General features: G+C 51.1%; 1 protein-coding gene across 8 annotated transcripts in view; it reads left to right on the top strand.

The window, feature by feature from the left end:
• The window catches only part of RIN2 (Ras and Rab interactor 2), a 238,679-nt gene that overhangs the window by 201,293 nt on the left and 18,897 nt on the right, over window positions 1-18,489 (top strand). For all 8 annotated transcript variants that reach the window (XM_062203799.1, XM_062203803.1, XM_062203800.1 and 5 more), the window contains 3 exons: window positions 461-533; window positions 5,518-5,609; window positions 7,640-8,773. In XM_062203799.1, the coding sequence (XP_062059783.1) occupies window positions 461-533; window positions 5,518-5,609; window positions 7,640-8,773 (1,299 nt within the window). The remainder of the gene's footprint in view (window positions 1-460; window positions 534-5,517; window positions 5,610-7,639; window positions 8,774-18,489) is intronic.

The following is an 18,489-nucleotide window of genomic DNA, read 5'->3' as shown; positions in this document are numbered from 1 at the left end:
GTGTGTGACCCAGGAGACTCATGTCCTAAGAGCATCTGAGGTCAAGGTCAAGGCTAGTGGCCAGCCACGGTTCTTGCCCAGGCCCTGTCATGTGCTCATCACTCCAGCCAGACTGGCCCGTTGCCCCTGCCCCAATTTTGGGCTCTGAACTTAAAAAAATAAAATAAAATAAATGCATACATAGTAAACAAATAGTTGTGCAAGAGGAGTCTGTGCTGGTGTGTTTACCAAGTGCTGGAGCATGTGCCGCGTGTGAGTCAGGGGTGAGCTCCCGGGCCCTGGGACTGTTTACCGCTGGCTCCTGGCTGTCATGCATCCCCTCCCCCTCCCCCTCCTCTTCCTCCTCCTCTTCCTCCTCCTCCTCCTCCTCACAGCTGGTTCTGATAAGCGGCAGAGGACACTTCCTTTCCCAAGTCGCACTCCGGGCACTCAGCTGGTTTCCAAAATCTCTCTTTTCCAGCCTTTTCCCTGGAAGGCTCAGGAATCAGTTTTGCAGATTTATTCCGGCTCATTGCCTTCTACTGCATCAGCAGGTAAGGCCTCTTCATCTCCGGGATCGCAGGGATCGTGGGGACCGGCGTGGCGGGTGCGAGGTCTTCAGCCTGAGGTTGCTTCCTGAAAGCGGGGAGGAGGGATCTGGGCAGCTGCCCCACCCTGGGAGGTCAGTGGAAGGGGCAGCCATTTAAATCACAGGTTCCCCGTGACTCCTCCAGATGTAAATTCTCATGACCAGGATGAGAGCAAGAGTACCCTGAGCTAGGAAACACACACACACACACCCCCGGGATGGATGATACAAGCCATGAACCTTTAAAAGTCCCTAACAGTGTTTCTGAAAACTCTCCACCAAATGGAACTCATCCTTCAAACGTGGAACGCAGAGATCCGGCACTGAAGACGAACAGGACCGGCAGGCTGGGTTACTCCTGTCCCTTTCCTAGCCAAGCCCCAGGTCAGGTTAGCCAGTGTCAGGAGGGAGGGAGGGAGGGAGATGTAGAAGGCTTCTCTCCTTTGCTGTTGTTTTTCTTTTCCTCCTGGCCGTAGCGGTTTTCCCAGTCGAGTGTGCTCTCCGGGATTAAGAAATGAGGGGCCTTCTCTGCAGCGGTTTGGGGCAGACAAAGCTCAATCGGGCCTCCTTTTTAAAAATCTGGTCACCATTGTGGCTGCTGACACAGGGAAACGTGAGACCACATGAATCGCTTCTCGCAGCCTGGCTCACGCTTGGGCTGATGCTTATAACTCAGACTTGCCAAATTGTATTCTAATTAGGATTAGCTTACTTCTCCAAGGCTTGGTTAGATGTTCACCACACCTGTTGGCCAGGGCCCAGAGAGAGCATAGATCACCTGGCCTTTGGGAGGGCTTCAGGCTGCCTCCAGGCTGTGCAGCACACACACCAGGCTGCCTCCAGGCTGTCCAGCACTGCCCACCAGCAGGAAGCAAAGGAGAGCTTTAGCTCCGCTGGAATGGGGCCCGTGCACTGGGGAGGACTTCCCAAGGGGGTGCCACCTGCATGTGTGGCTTGGGCGGGGTCCCTCCAGGTACCCCAAGAGACCTGAGTGGTCCAGACTACAGCCTCCAGCCGCCGGCGTCCTCTGGCCCGTATGCTCAAGGGAGCCACACCTGATCTTGTGTGCAGCTAACCGGGTCACAGGGGTATGTTCCATGCTAACATGTCAGCCGGAGGTGAGGTCGGCTGATGTTTGCTCATTGGTCGTTGTGCTGTGGTTGGGTCAGATCCGGCACCCCCACAGAACAATATTTGGAAGCAGCATAAGACAGCTAGCCATCTCTGTGTTTATAAAAGTGTGGAAATCTTCCACCCAGGGCTGTCAGAGGGTGAGGCGAAGCACGATGCCAACGTACAAGCCCTTAGAAATCCCCGCATTGCCATTTTGCAGTGAGGGAGGCCAGAGATGGCTTTGCCCACTTTGCTTTTTTCAGCAGGTAAAGGCACCTGATGTTTCTCAATGAATGCTGCTCACCTGTGTTCTTGGGGCTCTGTAGTTGACGCAGTCGCACCCCGATATTTGTGAAATCTTTCAGTACCTCAGCCTATGGAAACCAAGGAAGGGACTGGGTGATCACATGGCAAGTGTCCAGGGTGCACTCAACTAGGGGATTCTTGGTTCAGCAAGCACAGAATTTGCCGCAGTAGGAAGGCTGGTTGAAAAGTACAGTCACGACTGTGAACCTTGACCACCAACGCCTGGCAGCTGTGTGTCGGCTTGGGGTCATCAGCGTAGGAGAGGGAGAGAGAGAAAGAGAACTGCCAGGACCCCTTGGGATCTTGTTTAATACAGAATTCCATTCTGGGGACCTAGCACCCCGAGACTCCGCATTTGCAGCAAGCTCCCAGTAGGCAGGCTGAGGCTGCTGGTCCTCGGACCGCACCGTGAGTGCGGAGGACATAGAGGAAGACAGCGGTGGTAGGGTCTTCTACCTCCCTGCACACAGCGGTTGCTCATCATCATGGCAACCCTGTAAACCAGGACCAGGAAGGCACTGAGGCTGGGATAGAGGGAGGAACTGGCCCACATGTACTCAATCCATCAGTAGCAGATACGAGATTTGGCCCAGGGCCGGCTGTGATACCAGAGCCTGTGCGTGGGTTTCCCACTGTACAATGCAGCTGCACAGACCCTGAGCTCCCACACACCTGGGTCCCAACCCCCACCTCACCTCCCCGAGCTCCGGGAGGCTGTGCCGGGGACCTGCCTATCTGTGTGGCCATCTGTGCCTGATCCACACAGCAGGGAACACCACAGCTCCCCCAACCCCTGGGGTTGTGTGCATGGGGCAGTGCAGTAATAATTATTCAGTGCTAGTCTCCTCCCTTCCAGAAATGCAACGTATGGGACATGATTTTGAAAAGTAAATCCAGGCTGTATGTGCATTGAAACTGTCAGGTGAAACATTTCTCTCTGCAAGGGGGTGAAACCTTTGGAACTGGAGCCCTGTGCTTTAGCAGGGCATAAGAAAGACAAAACTGTCCCTCTGTGAGTGTGTGTGTGTGTGTGTATATATAGATGTTGCAATGCACCCTGGCTGGCACAGGGAGATAGCACTCACAACACTTAATTTTCTGGTAAATGAAAGCCTTGAACCATCCATTAACAAATGACAGGTGTAGCTTCCTGTCATATGTCATTAAGAAAAACTCGCACTGGTCAGGTGATGCTGAAGCTGCAGGTACGGCATTGAGCAAGGCTGAAACTTCAACAGAGGCTGGTTTTGTTGTATGTGACTTCCCTTCCCCACCAACGAACTGCCTGAAGAATGTAGATTTCAACTAAGTTGAGCCAACCATGCAAACATATACTTGCAGAATACTTAGGTGTTACAAAAGTTTGGGTTCCCGTTAGTCTTCCTTTTTGATTATTATCAGGGCCCCTGCACCTGCCAGGGTGTTAGAAACACTGACCTCCCCTGTAGCTCCACCTGCTTCCTCTCAAGGCGATACTGGTGGACAGGCAGAGGCAGGTGCTGCTAACATGTAGGGCCGAAGGGTCTCACGGATGCAGGAGGTGATGTTGTGGGCTTGGCACCTTGAAGACAACAGTCTCCTGACTATACCACATGAGCAGCTTGGTGGAACTGGCTTTGCACTATCTGGTACCACATCATCCTGTTTGTTCTTTTCCTTGACTTTACTACTTTGTTATTCATTGTCAGCAGCTCCCCGGGGTTCCAAAATTCCTCAGTCATCCAGATGTAATCTGGTCATTGAGAGATGTCGCCTCCTCTTACTGTAAACAGCAGGTCATTTGGTGTAGTTATCCTCTTCTGTGGGAATTCTCAGGACATCTTAGGATGACAGAATCCAGGCAGGAGCTCCAAGTGTTGTCTCTCACTAACCCCAGCCACAGCAGCCTTCTCACTGTCTCTCATGCGTATTAGACCCTCTGTCACCCCAGGGTCTTTGCACCTGCTGCTCTCACTGCCTGGAAGGTACTTATTCCTGATTCCCTTTGCTCACTTTTAGGTTTTCAATTAAATGCTTACCTGTTCACAAAACCTTGTCCAGGCAGCTCTCACACTAGAATCCTCTTTATTTTCCCTTTGTGCTTTATTTTTATCCATAGCATGCGCCCCCTACCTTATAAGTTGTGTGTTTGCGACTGTGCAGGTGAAAACTTTTGTCTGTTGCCAGCCTTTAAAAAAATATTCATTTATTTGAAAGTCAGTTAGAGATGGCCCAAATGGCCACAAAGGCCAGAGCTGGGCCCATCCTGTGGGTAACAGGGGCCCAAGCACTTGGGCCATCTTCCACTGCTTCCCCAGGTGCATTAACAAGGAACTGGACCAGAAGTGGAGCAGCTAGGACTTGAACCTGTGCTCATATGGGATGCCTGTGTTGCAGGTGGAGTCCTTACCCACTATGCCACAGCGTTGGCCCCTTTTGCCAGCCTTTAGAACAACATCTGGCACACCATAGATAATCATAAATATTTGTTGAATGAATGAATAAAAACAATCATTTGGTCTTTGTAAGACCAATACCTCCATGGGGAAAAAAAATTAACTCTCATTTGGGTAAGTCGCCAAGGTTAGGGACTATTCGCTCATTGATTTATTCAAAAACCTCTTTCTCCCTGTATCAGGCAAGGTGTTGTGCTTAGCCTGCTGGCGAATTCACCCAGGCGTGCGGCTTGGGACTAACCCAGTGTTTAAGAAAATGAGCAAATGTGTATCACACCTGCTTTTGTCCTTTCAGAGAAAACAAAGGGTGACTCTGTAGCCTAGCTGTGGCAGGATCCTGGAGTCAGCCCAACTCCTGGTTAGGCCTGTTGTCCCTCCAGTGCCTGGGGCTGCACAGGACGCCATATTGTTTGCCTGGTAGGGTTGTTGACAGGTGGTGCCTTAGTCTGGCTTTGCAATTCAAAGTGTGGCCCTGGGGGCCATCAGGTGGCAGAAATGCAGCATCCAGACCCACCGAGACCTCCTGGAGCAGAAATGCTATATAACAAGACCACCTCCCACCCTGTGCGAGGAGGGTGCTTCACGGGAGCAGCTCCACCTTTGTAAAACACAGGGGCAGGTTTTCTCTCCAGCACACAAAGGACAATAGGGGCTCTAACTGGAAGATGTCGCCAGTGAAAGCAAGCAGGTGCTGCTTGGAAAGCCATCCTGAGAGTTTACAGAGCTCCAGTTAGGGTTACGCATTGCTGCCCGGAGCGCTGAGGCCCGGACTCTGAGATGGGCATCTCACAGAGTCGTACGAACATGGTGGTTATTTTTATTTTTTTTATGTGCATGATCGGTCTTCCACCGTAGTCAGCAGCTCTGCTGCTCAGTGCACAGCTTTCCTTCTCGCTGGAGACACTGACACCATGACGCTACAGACGAGAACAGGAAGTGTGGCGTCCCATCAACAGAGAAGTTACAGCTAGGTACAATGCGGCATTTATTCAGGACGTTGGAAGCAGTGCAAGCTAAGACGTCCCTGGGGTGAATGCCAGAGACGGAAACCAGACCATGTCCGTGACAACGTTCTCTCCTTTTCTGGAACATCAGGGACGTCCTGCCGTTCACCTTGAAGTTGCCTTATGCCATTGCCACGGCCAAGACTGAGGCTCAACTTGAAGAGCTAGCCCAGCTGGGACTGAGTAAGTGGGTGCCCTGGGTCTGTATGCAAGTGACTTCATGGAGCAGCTGGGTTAGCTGAGGCTGCATTGCTATGTCAAACACTCCTGGGTCAAAAATACTGCCCCCCCACCCCCGCCATCTCCATGGCAAGAACCAGTGTGCAGGTCCAGGAGGTCCTTGAACCACACTTCCTGGGGGTCTTCTTTTCCAAGCTCACATCTTCCGAGTCTGCAAGAGGCCGGGCTGGGTGCCTGGGTGGCCCCCACACCCCTCTGGTTGCTCTCGTCCATGAGCTTGGGTTAGCAGAAGTGTCAAAGTCCTAATATCACAGAAGCATCTGGGACAAGAACTGGAGACTCAAGGCCATCTCCCGGGCACGACTCTTACTGTTGAGAGGCACACAGGTAGCTGGAGTGACCTCTGCCTCACTTCCTCCCTCATTGTCCAATCTCCGCCCCGCCCTTCTGACCACATCCCTTGTGGATCCTTGCCTGGTAGCTGATCACCCCTGCTGCCTTCCTGCCCCCTCGGCTGCCAATCCCTGAACCCCCTGGGTTCCGCTGAACAGCGGTTAACAATGGACCCAGATGTTGAACCCCCTCAGCTGAACCATCCCAGTGGACCGGGGATATCCATGGCGGTTTCACATTCACAAAACCTTTTCTTCCCAGGTGAAAGGGGAAATTCCCTTCAGATTTGAGGGCCTCAGTCTTCAGATGGGTTCACAACAGCTCACTGTACCCAAAGTTTGCGATTTTTTTCTTTGAAAGATTCCTTTATTTACTTGAAAGGCAGAGTGACAGAGAGACAATATTATGTATTCCACATGGAAATAACACACACACTTACCACCTTGCTACCTTCCCTCAATTTACGTGGAAGACCAAAGCCCACCTGTAAGGGGAGACACACAGGCAGTGTGACTGTGATAAGCCAGTCCACAGCGCTCCAAAGAACCTAGAAAGGAGGCTGGAGGATTGTTTTTAATCTTTCTTTTTTAAAGATTTTATTTATTTGAGAGGTAGAGTTACAGAGAGGGAGAAACAGAGAGAAAGGCCTTCTGTCTGCTGGTTCATTCCACTATGGCCATAATGGCCAGAGCTGCGCCCATCCAAAGCCAGGAGCCAGGAGCTTCTTCTGGGTCTCCCATGTGGGTAACAGGGGCCCAAGTACTTGGGCCATCTCCCGCTGCTTTCCCAGGCCATAGCAGAGAGCTGGATCAGAAGAGGAGCAGCTGGGACTAGAACCGGTGTCCATATGGAATGCCAGCATCGCAGATGGAGACTTAGCCCACTACACCACAGCAAGGCTGGAGAATTTGGGGAGGATGGAGCAGCAAACCCGAAGATAAAGGGCTGAACCTGCCCTTGACATTGACATTTGCCATCTTTTTTTTTTTTTTTTTTTTTTAATTTGCTGATGGGACCCCTACGTAGAGTTTCCCGCCTTTTGGAGTTTTAATGCTGAATGTGTAGAACCCCAGGCAGATTGTGTAACACACCCCCTCCCCAGGCCCAGCTGCTGGCCCTGCCCATTAAAGGGGAACTTGCAGAGGCTGGAATCCTCGGCTGGCAGCTGCCACCCCAGAAGAAGCGGGTGTGGAAAGGGTACTGTCCCATCGTGGGGAGAGCTGACTCGCTGTAAAGCAAGGCCAAAGGAGCCCGCACCCCCACCCCATCCTCCCACCCCCACCCCCACCCCGTGGCCCCAGCCCAGCTTATCCCGTGAACAGTTCCAGTTCCACTTTTCCTTCCCACATACCTGCGCCAAGGCCAAGCTGGGAGGAGCCGGCTGTCCCCTGGGGGCAAACCACTTCTCAAGGGCTCTGAAGGTGAGCCCACAGCTGGGCCTGGCAGCCTCGCTGCCCTTTCCAGGAAGAGGAGGCAGTCAAAGCAAAAAGGAGGAGGAGGGGAAAAAAAAAAAAGAAAAAAAAAAACCAGCCCGCCCCACGCGCCTGTGCCTCCCCTCTGTGTGTGTGCTTTGTAATTTGTGACGGAACAGCTCGAGTGTACTGTATTTACATTCTGTGTTCACTGATAATGACTTTCAGATTTCTGGAGCTCTCCAGCTGACAACAAACCCCCAAACCCTCCACCTCCCCATAGGCCTGCCTCTTCCGACGGTGGCTGCCCGCGTCAGCTCTGCCTTATAAATGGAGTACATTCTATAAAAACCAGGACGCCTTCGGAGCTGGAGTGCAGCCAGACCAACGGAGCCTTGTGTTTTATTAATCCCCTGTTCTTGAAAGTGCACAGCCAGGACCTCAGCGGAGGCCTGAAGCGGCCGAGCACAAGGACTCCCAACGCCAATGGCACGGAGCGGTCTCGGTCCCCCCCGCCCAGGCCCCCGCCACCCACTATTAATAGTGTCCACACAAGCCCTCGCCTGTCCAGGACTGCAACCCAGCCGAGCATGCCAGAAACAGTCAACCATAACAAACATGGGAACGTAGCTCCGCCTGGAACGAAACCAACTCCCATCCCTCCACCCCGGCTAAAGAAGCAGGCTTCTTTTTTGGAAGCAGAGGGTAGCGCAAAGAGCCCGAGCGGCGGGCAGCCCGGCCCCGGCGGCAGCCCCGAGCTGGAGCTGCTGCACACAGCTGGCAGCCCAGGTGGCGCCCCGCCTGCAGACGCCCCGGGGGATTGCACAAGGGCCCAGCCTCCCAGCTCTGAATCACGGCCCCCGTGCCATGGAGGCAGGCAGAGGCTGAGCGACATGAGCATTTCCACTTCCTCCTCTGACTCGCTGGAGTTCGACCGGAGCATGCCGCTGTTCGGCTACGAGGCGGACACCAACAGCAGCCTGGAGGACTATGAAGGGGAGAGTGACCAGGAGACCATGGCGCCCCCGATCAAGTCCAAAAAGAAGAGGAACAGCTCCTTCGTGCTGCCCAAGCTTGTCAAGTCCCAGCTGCGGAAGATGAGTGGGGTCTTCAGCTCCTTCCTGACCCCGGAGAAGCGGATGGTGCGCCGGATCGCCGAGCTGTCCCGGGACAAGTGCACCTACTTCGGGTGCCTGGTACAGGACTATGTGAGCTTCCTGCAGGAAAACAAGGAGTGCCACGTGTCCAGCACGGACCTGCTGCAGACCATCCGGCAGTTCATGACACAGGTCAAGAACTATCTGTCCCAGAGCTCCGAGCTGGATCCCCCCATCGAGTCCCTCATCCCCGAAGACCAAATAGGTAAGTGCCCATGGATTTTTTTTTTTTTTTTTTTTACCGTGACCTTGCCAGACAGTGCACCCTATGCTGGTTATTTTGGATGAAGTTTATTGTGAAGTTCAAAACAATAGCAAACTCCACCCCCTGGCCCAGTTCGGATGGAGTCAGGAGCTCCTTAAGGTGGCTGCCACATACCCCTGGCTTGAAGAAGCTTGCCGGGCTGATTGATTGATTTTGTTAGGCAATGCAGAGCGATTCCCTCCGGGGCAGAGTTTGTGCTGCCCAGCCATTGGAGCATCTGAGTCGCTGCTTGTGCGTGTGCTCTCCTTCTGCAGAGGGTTTTCAGAGAGCGTCGGAGAAAAGCATCTTTGCAGCCTTGTGAGAGGCAGCGACTGCTTTGCCCAGCTTTCCTTGGGACGGGAGCTCTTTATTGAGATACACCACCGCGTGATAGGTTTCTACCCTGGACACACCTGCCTGCAAGCTCCAGCTTAGGGAGCAGCACAGCACCGGCAGCCAGAGACCCCCAGGACAACCCCCACCCTCACCTTGTTCCTCACAGGCAGGGGTCCGGGGGAGGGGGGCTTGGCACCCTGCTGGCCTGTGTCCCACAGAGTTCTGGCACCAAAACACAGAAAAGACACGTTTGCTCTGTGCACCTTCAAGATAAGCCACTCAGGCTGGAGGTCACGTGGAAGGTGTTTTGTTCTCCAAAGTCAAGGGGAAATACTTCCTAATCTCATTTAAGGGCTCAATTGTTCATCGTTATTTTGACAAGTAGCTTGCCAAGGCACATTGGAATTTGGCAGTCTTTTTTTTTCCCCCCTAAGGTGAGCACACTGACGTGTGTGTGTGTGTGTGTGTGTTACAAAAGGTTGACTTTAAAAGGTTAATTTCAGTGAGTTCATTGGAATTTGGCAGTCTTTTTTCCCCCCTAAGGTGAGCACATTGACGTGTGTGTGTGTGTGTGTGTGTGTGTTACAAAAGGTTGACTTTAAAAGGTTAATTTCAGTGAGTGCATTTCACTAGGCGGCAGCGGCCACAAGAGCAGCCAGACATTTCCAGGGAGTTCAGAAAGTAATTGCGAGTGTCCCCTTTCTGACGGGGCAGGGGAGGGGGCCGTGTGTTGAAAGCGGTAACCCATGTGTGTAGCGGAGTGGGCTTTGCGCACTCTCTCTCTTCCTCTTGATGTTTCTCACAAAGGGCTCAAAGGCCTGTTTGTTTTCCTGGTGGATCAGGGCGTGGTCAGAGCTGGGGTGTTGCTGGAGGCTGTGGCTAAAAGGAATGCGCTCTTGTGCTGGGCCTGGGAAATCGGGAGGAGGCAGGACATCCTCACTAGCTGCCCCTCCTCCCGCCGCACCCCTACCCCCGCACCCCCACACACTCCCCCATGGCCTCTACCCCAGGGAGACCGTCTCTCAACCTGCACTGGAAGCCCGCTTCAGGGGCTGGCGGTGGGGAGCCAGGCTGGCGCTGATGTCAGGCCTGAACTATGTGGCGGGCAGCACCAAGGCAGCCCACAGGGAACAGCCTCCAGCCGGAGCGAGGGCTTTGGCGTTCACTTCCCTGTGGATGCCGTCAGTGCCGGCCCAAGTTCCTCCTGTGGCTAGTGAAGTTTGGATGTGGTACTTAGAGCTTAAGGGTTTATTTTCAATCCCCCCAACGGAAAAAAAAAAAAAAAGAAAAAAAAAAAAAAACACTGAAAATGATACATTCCATACCCTAGGAGGATGCAACTTTTAATTTAAAATCTCAGGTCATGATGAGAAGGGAAGCTGATGTCTGTGGAGCCCCCAGTGTGACACAGGCAGCGCACCCGAGCTCTGTCAGTGGTTCCTGGTGTCACCCTGCAAAAGAAGCATCCACATCCCTGGGGGAAGGAAGGAAGGCATGGCCAAGCCAGACAGAGCCAGTTTGTCTCAAGGCCACACCAGCAGGTGCAGCACTTGAACTTCTGGGGGACCAGAGCCCGTGCTTTCCTAACCTCCTCTCCGCTGCTAGTGCCTGCATTTGTGGCTTCTCATCAGCAGTTAAGGGGTCCTGGTGTTGAGGCAGCTGTGCTGGCAAGTTTCAAAAGCTCTCTCTCCCAGGTGTGAGCGGGCCCTGCAGGAGCATTGCCACACTTTTTTTGCTGTTTGGTTTTGAGCTTTTTAGCTTCTGCATTACAGCAGGCAGTTCCTCCTGTGGCTTCACCAGTGAAAACATCATTCCGTGTTGAAAGTCCAGCAAGACTGCTGGACTTTGGAAATTCAAGGGAAGATGAGTGGAGAGAGGTCAGCCTGAGAAACTCGTCTCAGACCCCAGGGGAAGGAGAGGGGTGACCCTGATTATCGGAACGCCAGTCCCCTAAGATGTGCAGCTCAATAGGTTAGGACTCTGACAAGAACGTGGTCTTAGCCCCCTCGCCTAATGTTTTACATCTTCCTACGTGAAAGGCTCATCGTTTGTAGGACAGGCCTGTTAGTGGGGCAACAACTTTGAGACGCAGAACTAACTCATGCGTTGGTCTGTTAGAATAGTGTTGGTGCTTTGCAAATTCAGGAACCCAGGCCAAGATGCCTAGAGTTCAGTATGAAGGGGTGATGGGCTAGTGCCTAGGGGAGCTTGCATTCAGCCTGGATCCTCCGTCTCAGCTGTGCATCCATTCCCACTGGAGCTCACTTCCTAGAAGGAATACAAGGGAATCACTTTGAAAGCCCTTCCCAGAATCACAAGCATCAATTTTTTTTTTCTGATCCGGTGTCAACCAAGGCCAGTAGGGCTTTTCAGGAATGCCAGTTGGGTTTCTCTGTTTTTTAATCTAGTCCTGCCCTCTTTTCCTATAACTTCTAGTCCTGCCCTCTTTTCCTATAACTTCCTAAGGAGAGAGGAATTCGCACTGAAAGCCTAGATTTACAGAGCACCCATCAAGGAAGCAGGAGGAGATATTTCCTGGTGTAACTCACGTAGAATTAGAGCATTCTTAGGTGAAAATGACCATCTGGATGAATATGGATCTCTCTAGTTTATGGAGATGGTGCTGGTCTCTCCTCTTCAGAGAGTGGTTCTTCAGCTGCACAGAGAAAAGCCAAAGGGGAAAAAGAAACAAATAGTTCTCACCACTCTCATTTTGCCCGTGTACAGGTGTCACTGTCCGTTCTAGCACTTTGTAGGCAAGCATAAATGGCAGGTGTTTGATGAAGTGGTTAAGATTCTGCTTGGGATGCCTGCAGCCCATATTGGAGAGCATGAGTTTGAGTTCAGGCTCGGCTTCGATTCCAGCCTCCTGCTACTGTGCACCCTGTGAGGCAACAGATGACGACTTGAGTCCCTCCCACTCACGTGGGAGACCTGGATTGAGTCCTGGGCGCCTGGCTTCAAACCCGGCCCAATCCCAGCTTTTGCAGGCATTTGGGGAGTGAACCAGGAAACGAAAGGTCTCTGACTATCTCTGGCTCTCTGCCTTTCAAAAAAAATTTTTTTAAAAATTAAAAATTTGAAAAAGGAAGGGGTGGAATTGAAGTAATTTCCTAGAGGTTAAACAATCACAACTACTTTGGTTCAAATCCGTTCTTTTGAATGAGTGTTTGAAGTCTGACTCAAGTTTCAATATCTGGGGTGGTTTGTTTTTAACTTTTTAATTCTCTGTTTGGCTCAAGCCCTGAGTCATCTGCCTTCCTTTATATAAAAAGCCGTCCTGAGAGCTGTGGCTGGAGACAAACATTGGTGCCAACCTTGGTCCCAGCTTCTGTTCTGGACCAGGTAACACCGTCACCTGACAGGCAGAAATGGCCCTGGACACAGAACGGGGGTAGAGAAAAAGGAGAAAAAGTGGCCATGTCAAAAGAATACCTATGTGATTTTTCAAAAATTGGTTTAAATGTATGGAAGACCACAAGAAGCACTCACGGGCAACAGAATTGCATTGGTTATGTTCTGTCCACCCAAAATAGGTTCACCAGTTCACCAGGCAGGCACGGGAGCCCTTGACTGAATCAGCCACAAAGTCTTTCCTCAGGAGGAGAACATTCTAGAAAGATGACCCGAGACAGGGCAAAAGTGAAACTCTTTAAAAACAGCTCCAGCCCCCATGCCACCAGCCAAAGCAGATGCTGCCCATGTGTGGATTACTGTGGGCAGCCTGAAGTGGAGAGGACAGAGCGGGCACAGCAGTGGGACCTGGGTCTTTCCCAGACAGCAGACCAGAAACTCCCTCAGAGATGGACCAAGTCCACCCTTGGTATCCCAAGCACCAAAGGGCTTGGGTGTTCTCTTGGCCCCTACTGTGTGCTGTGTTTTTTTAAGATCGATTTTATTTATTTGAAAAGCACAGTTACAGAGAGAGAGAAGGAGAGATAGAGAGATCTTCCATCCATTGGTTCACTTCCCAACTGGCCTTAATGGCCAGGGCTGGACCAGGACAGAGCCAGAAGCTTCTTCCTCTGGGTCTCTCACATGGGTGACAGGGACCCAACTACTTAGGCCATCTTCCACTGTCTTCCCAGGCCTTTAGCAGGGAGCTTGATCAGAAGTGCAATAGCTGGGATTCGAACAGGTGCCCATATTAGATGCTGGCATTGCAGACAGAAGCTTAACCCACTAGCCACAATGCCAGCCCCTGTATTATCTTTTAAAAAAATAATTTATATATAAGTAGAGTGACAGAGAGACAGACAAAGACAGACCTTCCATATGCTAGTTTACTCCCCACATGCCCGCAGCATCCAGGGTTGGGCCATGCTGAAGCCAGGAGCTCAGAACTCCATCCAAGTCTCCCACATGGGTGGCAGGGACCCAAGCTCTTGAGCTGTCATCTGCTGCCTCCCAGAATGCCTTTGCAGGGAAGTGGATCAGAGTAACCAGGGCTCAAACCAGATGCTCTGATATGGGATGTAGGCATTCTAACCGCTGCACTACAACGCCCACTGTGCGTGGGGTGTTCTGAAATAGAATGAGGGCTCCCTCTCAGTTCCCACGGCTTAGAAGGATACATGACCGCCCAAGTCGGTCAGCTCATCTGAGGTTTCCAGGCTGTTAGGCGGGAACTGAATGAGGTCGTGACAAAGCACTAAGAGTTTCCAGGCAGGAGAAACCCAGGGACCAGGCTCAGACCCTCTGTCTTTGTCCCTATGAATGGGGGAGCTGAAAAGAGTCAGGGGAGTATGAGTGCCTAGGGTGGGAGTAGGGGGATGGATGAGCAGGAAGCCAGAGGGCTCTTCGTTCATTTATCAAACTTCTTTTCATTCCCATGTCAAACCTAATCACACCACAGTTCATACTGAGAGGAGAGAGTGGCCTGAGTCATTACACCTGGGCCCCCTTTCAAAGGTACCCCCTCCCCACCCCACCCCACTTTGTTCAAAGGGAACAGAGGCAACTGATGACATTACATGTGTCCAGGTGTCAGGTGCACAGCCGGCACTCATGGGGTGTGAGGTTACGTGTTTCCAGGTGTCATCAAACATGAGCCCCTATGTCTTTGTTTTGTTATTGTCATTTAGGATTTATTTATTTGCTTGAGAGGCAGTTACAGACAGACAGATGCAAAGATTCCATCTGCTGGTTCACTCCCCAAATGGCCACAACTGCTGGAGCTAGACCCATCCAAATCCAGGAGCCAGGAGCTTCTTCCGGGTCTGCACACTGGTGCAGAGGCCCAAGGACTTGGGCCATCTTCTGCTTTCCCAGGCCATAGCAGAGAGCTGGATCAGAAGTGGAGCAGCCAGGACTTGAACTGGCACCCATATGGGATGCTGGCACTGCAGGTAGCAGCTTACCCACTATGCCACAGCGCCAGCCCCAGAATGTTGATTGTTAATTCATATTGTCTTAACAACCACCATCCTAGTTGGGTTCAGGCCGACAGTTCTGTGTGGAGCAGAGCCCATAGACAGTGATTCCATTGGCAGCCCACACAATGGACGAGGAGAGGGGAAGGGACTTAGCCAGAGCTGCCTGGAAAGATGGCACCAGGCTGGCTGCTGGGACTCTCGACCTCCAGGGCTCTTTCTAAGAGGAGCGCCTTCTACCCCGAACTTCGCCTCTGCCTCTCAGACTCTCACTTCCCCTGGCCAGCGGCGAGTAAAGCAGAACATGAACCAAAAAGAGCCCGTGCATTCTCAGGTCTTGCGATGCTTCCACCTCCACTCGCCAACCAATGGCCTCTTCGCTCCAGGTCAGAGTGCAGGCCGGGGGAGAAGGCGTCTGCCTCCCATTCTTAATTCTTGCACAAGTGACAGGAGGGAATTGCGTCTTGTCCAGAGGCCCACCCGTGGGACACCTTCTATGAGTTCCTGCATTAGGTGAGCCCGGACGGTTGTCATGATCTGTTTCTGAGTCCAGTTGATGTGCTCCATATAAATGTTTAAAAAAAAAAAAATTGTCTCCACCTGGGGTCATTCAGAGAGTACAACTCATGTTTGGTTCCTGAAATTGAAAATGCTGTAGTCCAAGCAATTGTCTAGTATCTCCTTGTTATTAGAAATACAGAGGGGCTGGTGCTGTGTTGTGTACTAGGCTAAGCAGTGCCAGCATCCCATATAGTGCAGGTTCATGTCCTGGCTGCTCCACTTCCAATCCCACTCTTTGCCATGGCCTAGGAAAGCAGTGGAAGATGGCCCAAGTCCTTGGACCCCTGCACCTGCATAGGAGACCCAGAAAAAGCTCCTGGCTTCAGATCTGCACAGCTCCAACCACTGCAGCCAAATGAGGAAGGAACCAGTGAATGGGAGACCTCTCTCTGTGTCTCTCAAATAAATAAATAAAACCTTTTAAAAATATTTTTAAAAAGAAATATAGAGAAGGTATTAGTGAATGTTCAAAAAAACATACAACCCACCATCTTCATTTTCCTTGGACGGTCTCAGATGTCTGTTTTGTGTGCTTGCTTGGGGATGAATGCGGCTAACGTAACTCCTGGGACTTGGGAAACAGCTTGCTGGGGTTTGAGTCCAACTCCCCGCCATGCTAGCGGCATGAGAGTAATCTCTTTGGGCCTCATCCATCCAGTGCAGCAATGATGGGCTTCCGTGCCTGCAGTTTGTCCGAGGAGCTGAAAGAGGCAGTGTATTTAAATGCCTCCAATAATGTCATTGTCCGTGCAACGTGAGCGATTTGGTTTTGGTTCATTAGAATTAATGCAACCAGAGAGAAAACAACAGAAGGCAGTCATTTAGCTGAGATGTGACCCATCCGTTTCTCCTTTGTCTGAGCTCGTCCGCACTCTGAGAGTTAACTCTGTTCCTCGTGTGCCTCCAGTCGGGTTTCCCTCTTACTTTGTGAGCAGGGTCTTGCTTTTCCTGCTGGAGAGAACCAGCCGGCTGGCAGGTGTATCTTTTCCTTTCGACTTTGCTGCCCCATTCCTTATGTTTATTAAAGATTCTTTTGATAGGAGTGGGGAGGAATAAAACCCTGAAAAAGACCAACTTTTCTTATTTTTAAATTAGTGGTCTTCTTTAAATGTTTGTTTGTTTTTGAAAGAACGCAAGAGAGAGAGAGAGCTCTTCCCATCACTGTTGCGCTCCCTTAATTCCCACAGCAGCTGGGGCTGGGCCAGGTCAAAGCCAGGAGCCAGGAACTCCATTCACGTCTCCCATGTGCGTGGCAGGAACCCAAGTGCTTGGGCCATCTTCCTCTGCCTCCCAGGCACGTACAGCTGGAGCAGAAACACAGAGTATCTCGGCCTGGAACCAGACACTCTGATGTGAGATGCGGGTGTCTCCAAGCTGCAGCTTAATCTTGCTGAACCATGACGTCCACCCTAATAAATGGTCTTTTTAAAAAAATGTACTAAAAAAAAATCTATCCTTAGCAATTTTTTTTCCAATTTAGGCAGTTGGTCCTAGGATTCAACCCTCCCGACAGACTTCCACAGCCCTGCTTATGTCTAGGAGAGGGGTCCCGGTGCCAAGGCCAGCCCGCTTCCCTGGCACCAAGGGAGCAGGCCCAGCTGGCCAGGAGTGAGCTTGCTGTTGGCATCCTCTCGCAGGACCAGTGCAGCACTTTTAGAAGTGACCAGATGCATTCTTTTTTTCCTTTTTTTAAACTCTATGTTACTACGTTGTTAAAGAGAAGAGATCCAGTGTAGTTCGTAGATACAATTCTAAGAACATAATTATATTTCCTTCCTCTTCCTCTTCCCTTTCCTTTCCTTCCTTCCTTCCTGCTCACTCTGGAGTTAAAAGTTGCCCTGCGTGGGGAGAGGGAAGCTTTTGTGGCTTGTTGCCCAAAGCCATGGCCTGTGACACCTGCATCCCATCTGGGAGCTGTTTTATGTCCCATCTGCTCCACTCCCAATCCAGCACCCTGCTAAGGGCCTGTGGAAAGCAGCAGAAGATGGCCATGTGCTTGGGCCCCTGCACCCTTGTGGAAGACCTGGAGGAAGCTGCTGGTCCCTGGCTTTGGCCTGGCCCAGTGCTGGCTATTGTGGCCATCTGGGGAGTGAACCAGTGGATGGAGAATTTGTCTCTCCCTCTCTCTTTGTAACCCTGACTTTAAATAAATAAATAATCTTATTTTAAAAAAAAAAAAAAAAAAAGGTTGCTCTGGGTTCAAGATAAATAACCCTAGGCTTGGTCTTCAGCTTGTTTCTGTGCCCCTGATGTTTATGTGTTCACTGAGGTTTAAATTATGTCCTGAAGTGTGTAAGTCTTCAGAGCTCAGCCTGTCAAGTATCTACATATGCACACACCATGTAGCCCCTACCAGACCCAGATCTTGGACATCAGCATTGCCCTTGGAATTGTCCTCTGTGCCCTCCCGTGATCAGGGCCCTCCCCTGGGTACCTGCCTTCCTGACTTCCATTCTTTTTGCCTACTTTTGACCAACTTGCAAACGAAATGTTCCAAGAAGCACCCTTGTATGAGTCTGGGCTGGTCACTCTGAGGTCCATCCATTGCATGCATCAGGAGCAGGAATGTACTGTTGATCCACTGTCTGAATTCCATGTTGGTATCCATTATATGAATTGGTCTATGTAGCCGTTCCATTGGAATTGCTCTCTGGGCCATTTGCAGTGTGGGGCTGTACTGAACACCATTGCCCTGAACATCTGTGTATACTCCTGGTTGATGGTTGGCATGGCCGTCCCCACCTAGACAACCTCCATCTTACAAAGCAGCTAATGCTTAGAACCAGGAATGTAGCTTTTGGAATCTTTGGATGAGAGAAATAAACTGGTTTATCAGGTGCCTTGAACTTTGGAGTTAAAGGGCCATTCCCCTTGAAAAGCAGTAGAAATGGTCATTGAAAGCTGCTGTGTGGTCTTAAGTAAGCTGTTGGGTGTTTCTGAGCCTCAAGTTTCCACCTCTGTCGAATAAGTATCACTTAGTAGCTTGCAGGAATAGCGGAGTTGTAGCAAGGATGAGATGAGAATGAAGCAAAGCATTTAGAGCCCAGCCCATTGGAGTGTTCACAATCAATTGCCAGTATTGACTGCTCATTGTAATGATGGTATAAAGTCAAAGATGGCTGAGGTTGTCCAAGTTTATAAACCCAAGACAACCGATGCAAACCAAGTCATCTTTTTTAATGCCAGGTGTAGAGTGAATATGTGGCTCTGGTTTTCTTACTTACTCTATGGCTTCAACTTTGGTTTCTGTAGTTGTATAAAGCTCTATATTTAAACTAAGAGATCTCTTGGATAGGAGATGAAGGTGGAGGCACAAAGAAGAACTTGTGCTGAGTCAGCTGACTGTGATGGCATCAGCACTCATCTTTGGGGGAGAGGAAAATTGTTTTTAGAATCTGTACATCTGGC

This window comes from Lepus europaeus, chromosome 10, assembly GCF_033115175.1.
Source record: "Lepus europaeus isolate LE1 chromosome 10, mLepTim1.pri, whole genome shotgun sequence".
Classification (NCBI taxonomy): domain Eukaryota; kingdom Metazoa; phylum Chordata; class Mammalia; order Lagomorpha; family Leporidae; genus Lepus; species Lepus europaeus.
This window is presented reverse-complemented; position numbering and strand designations above follow the sequence as displayed.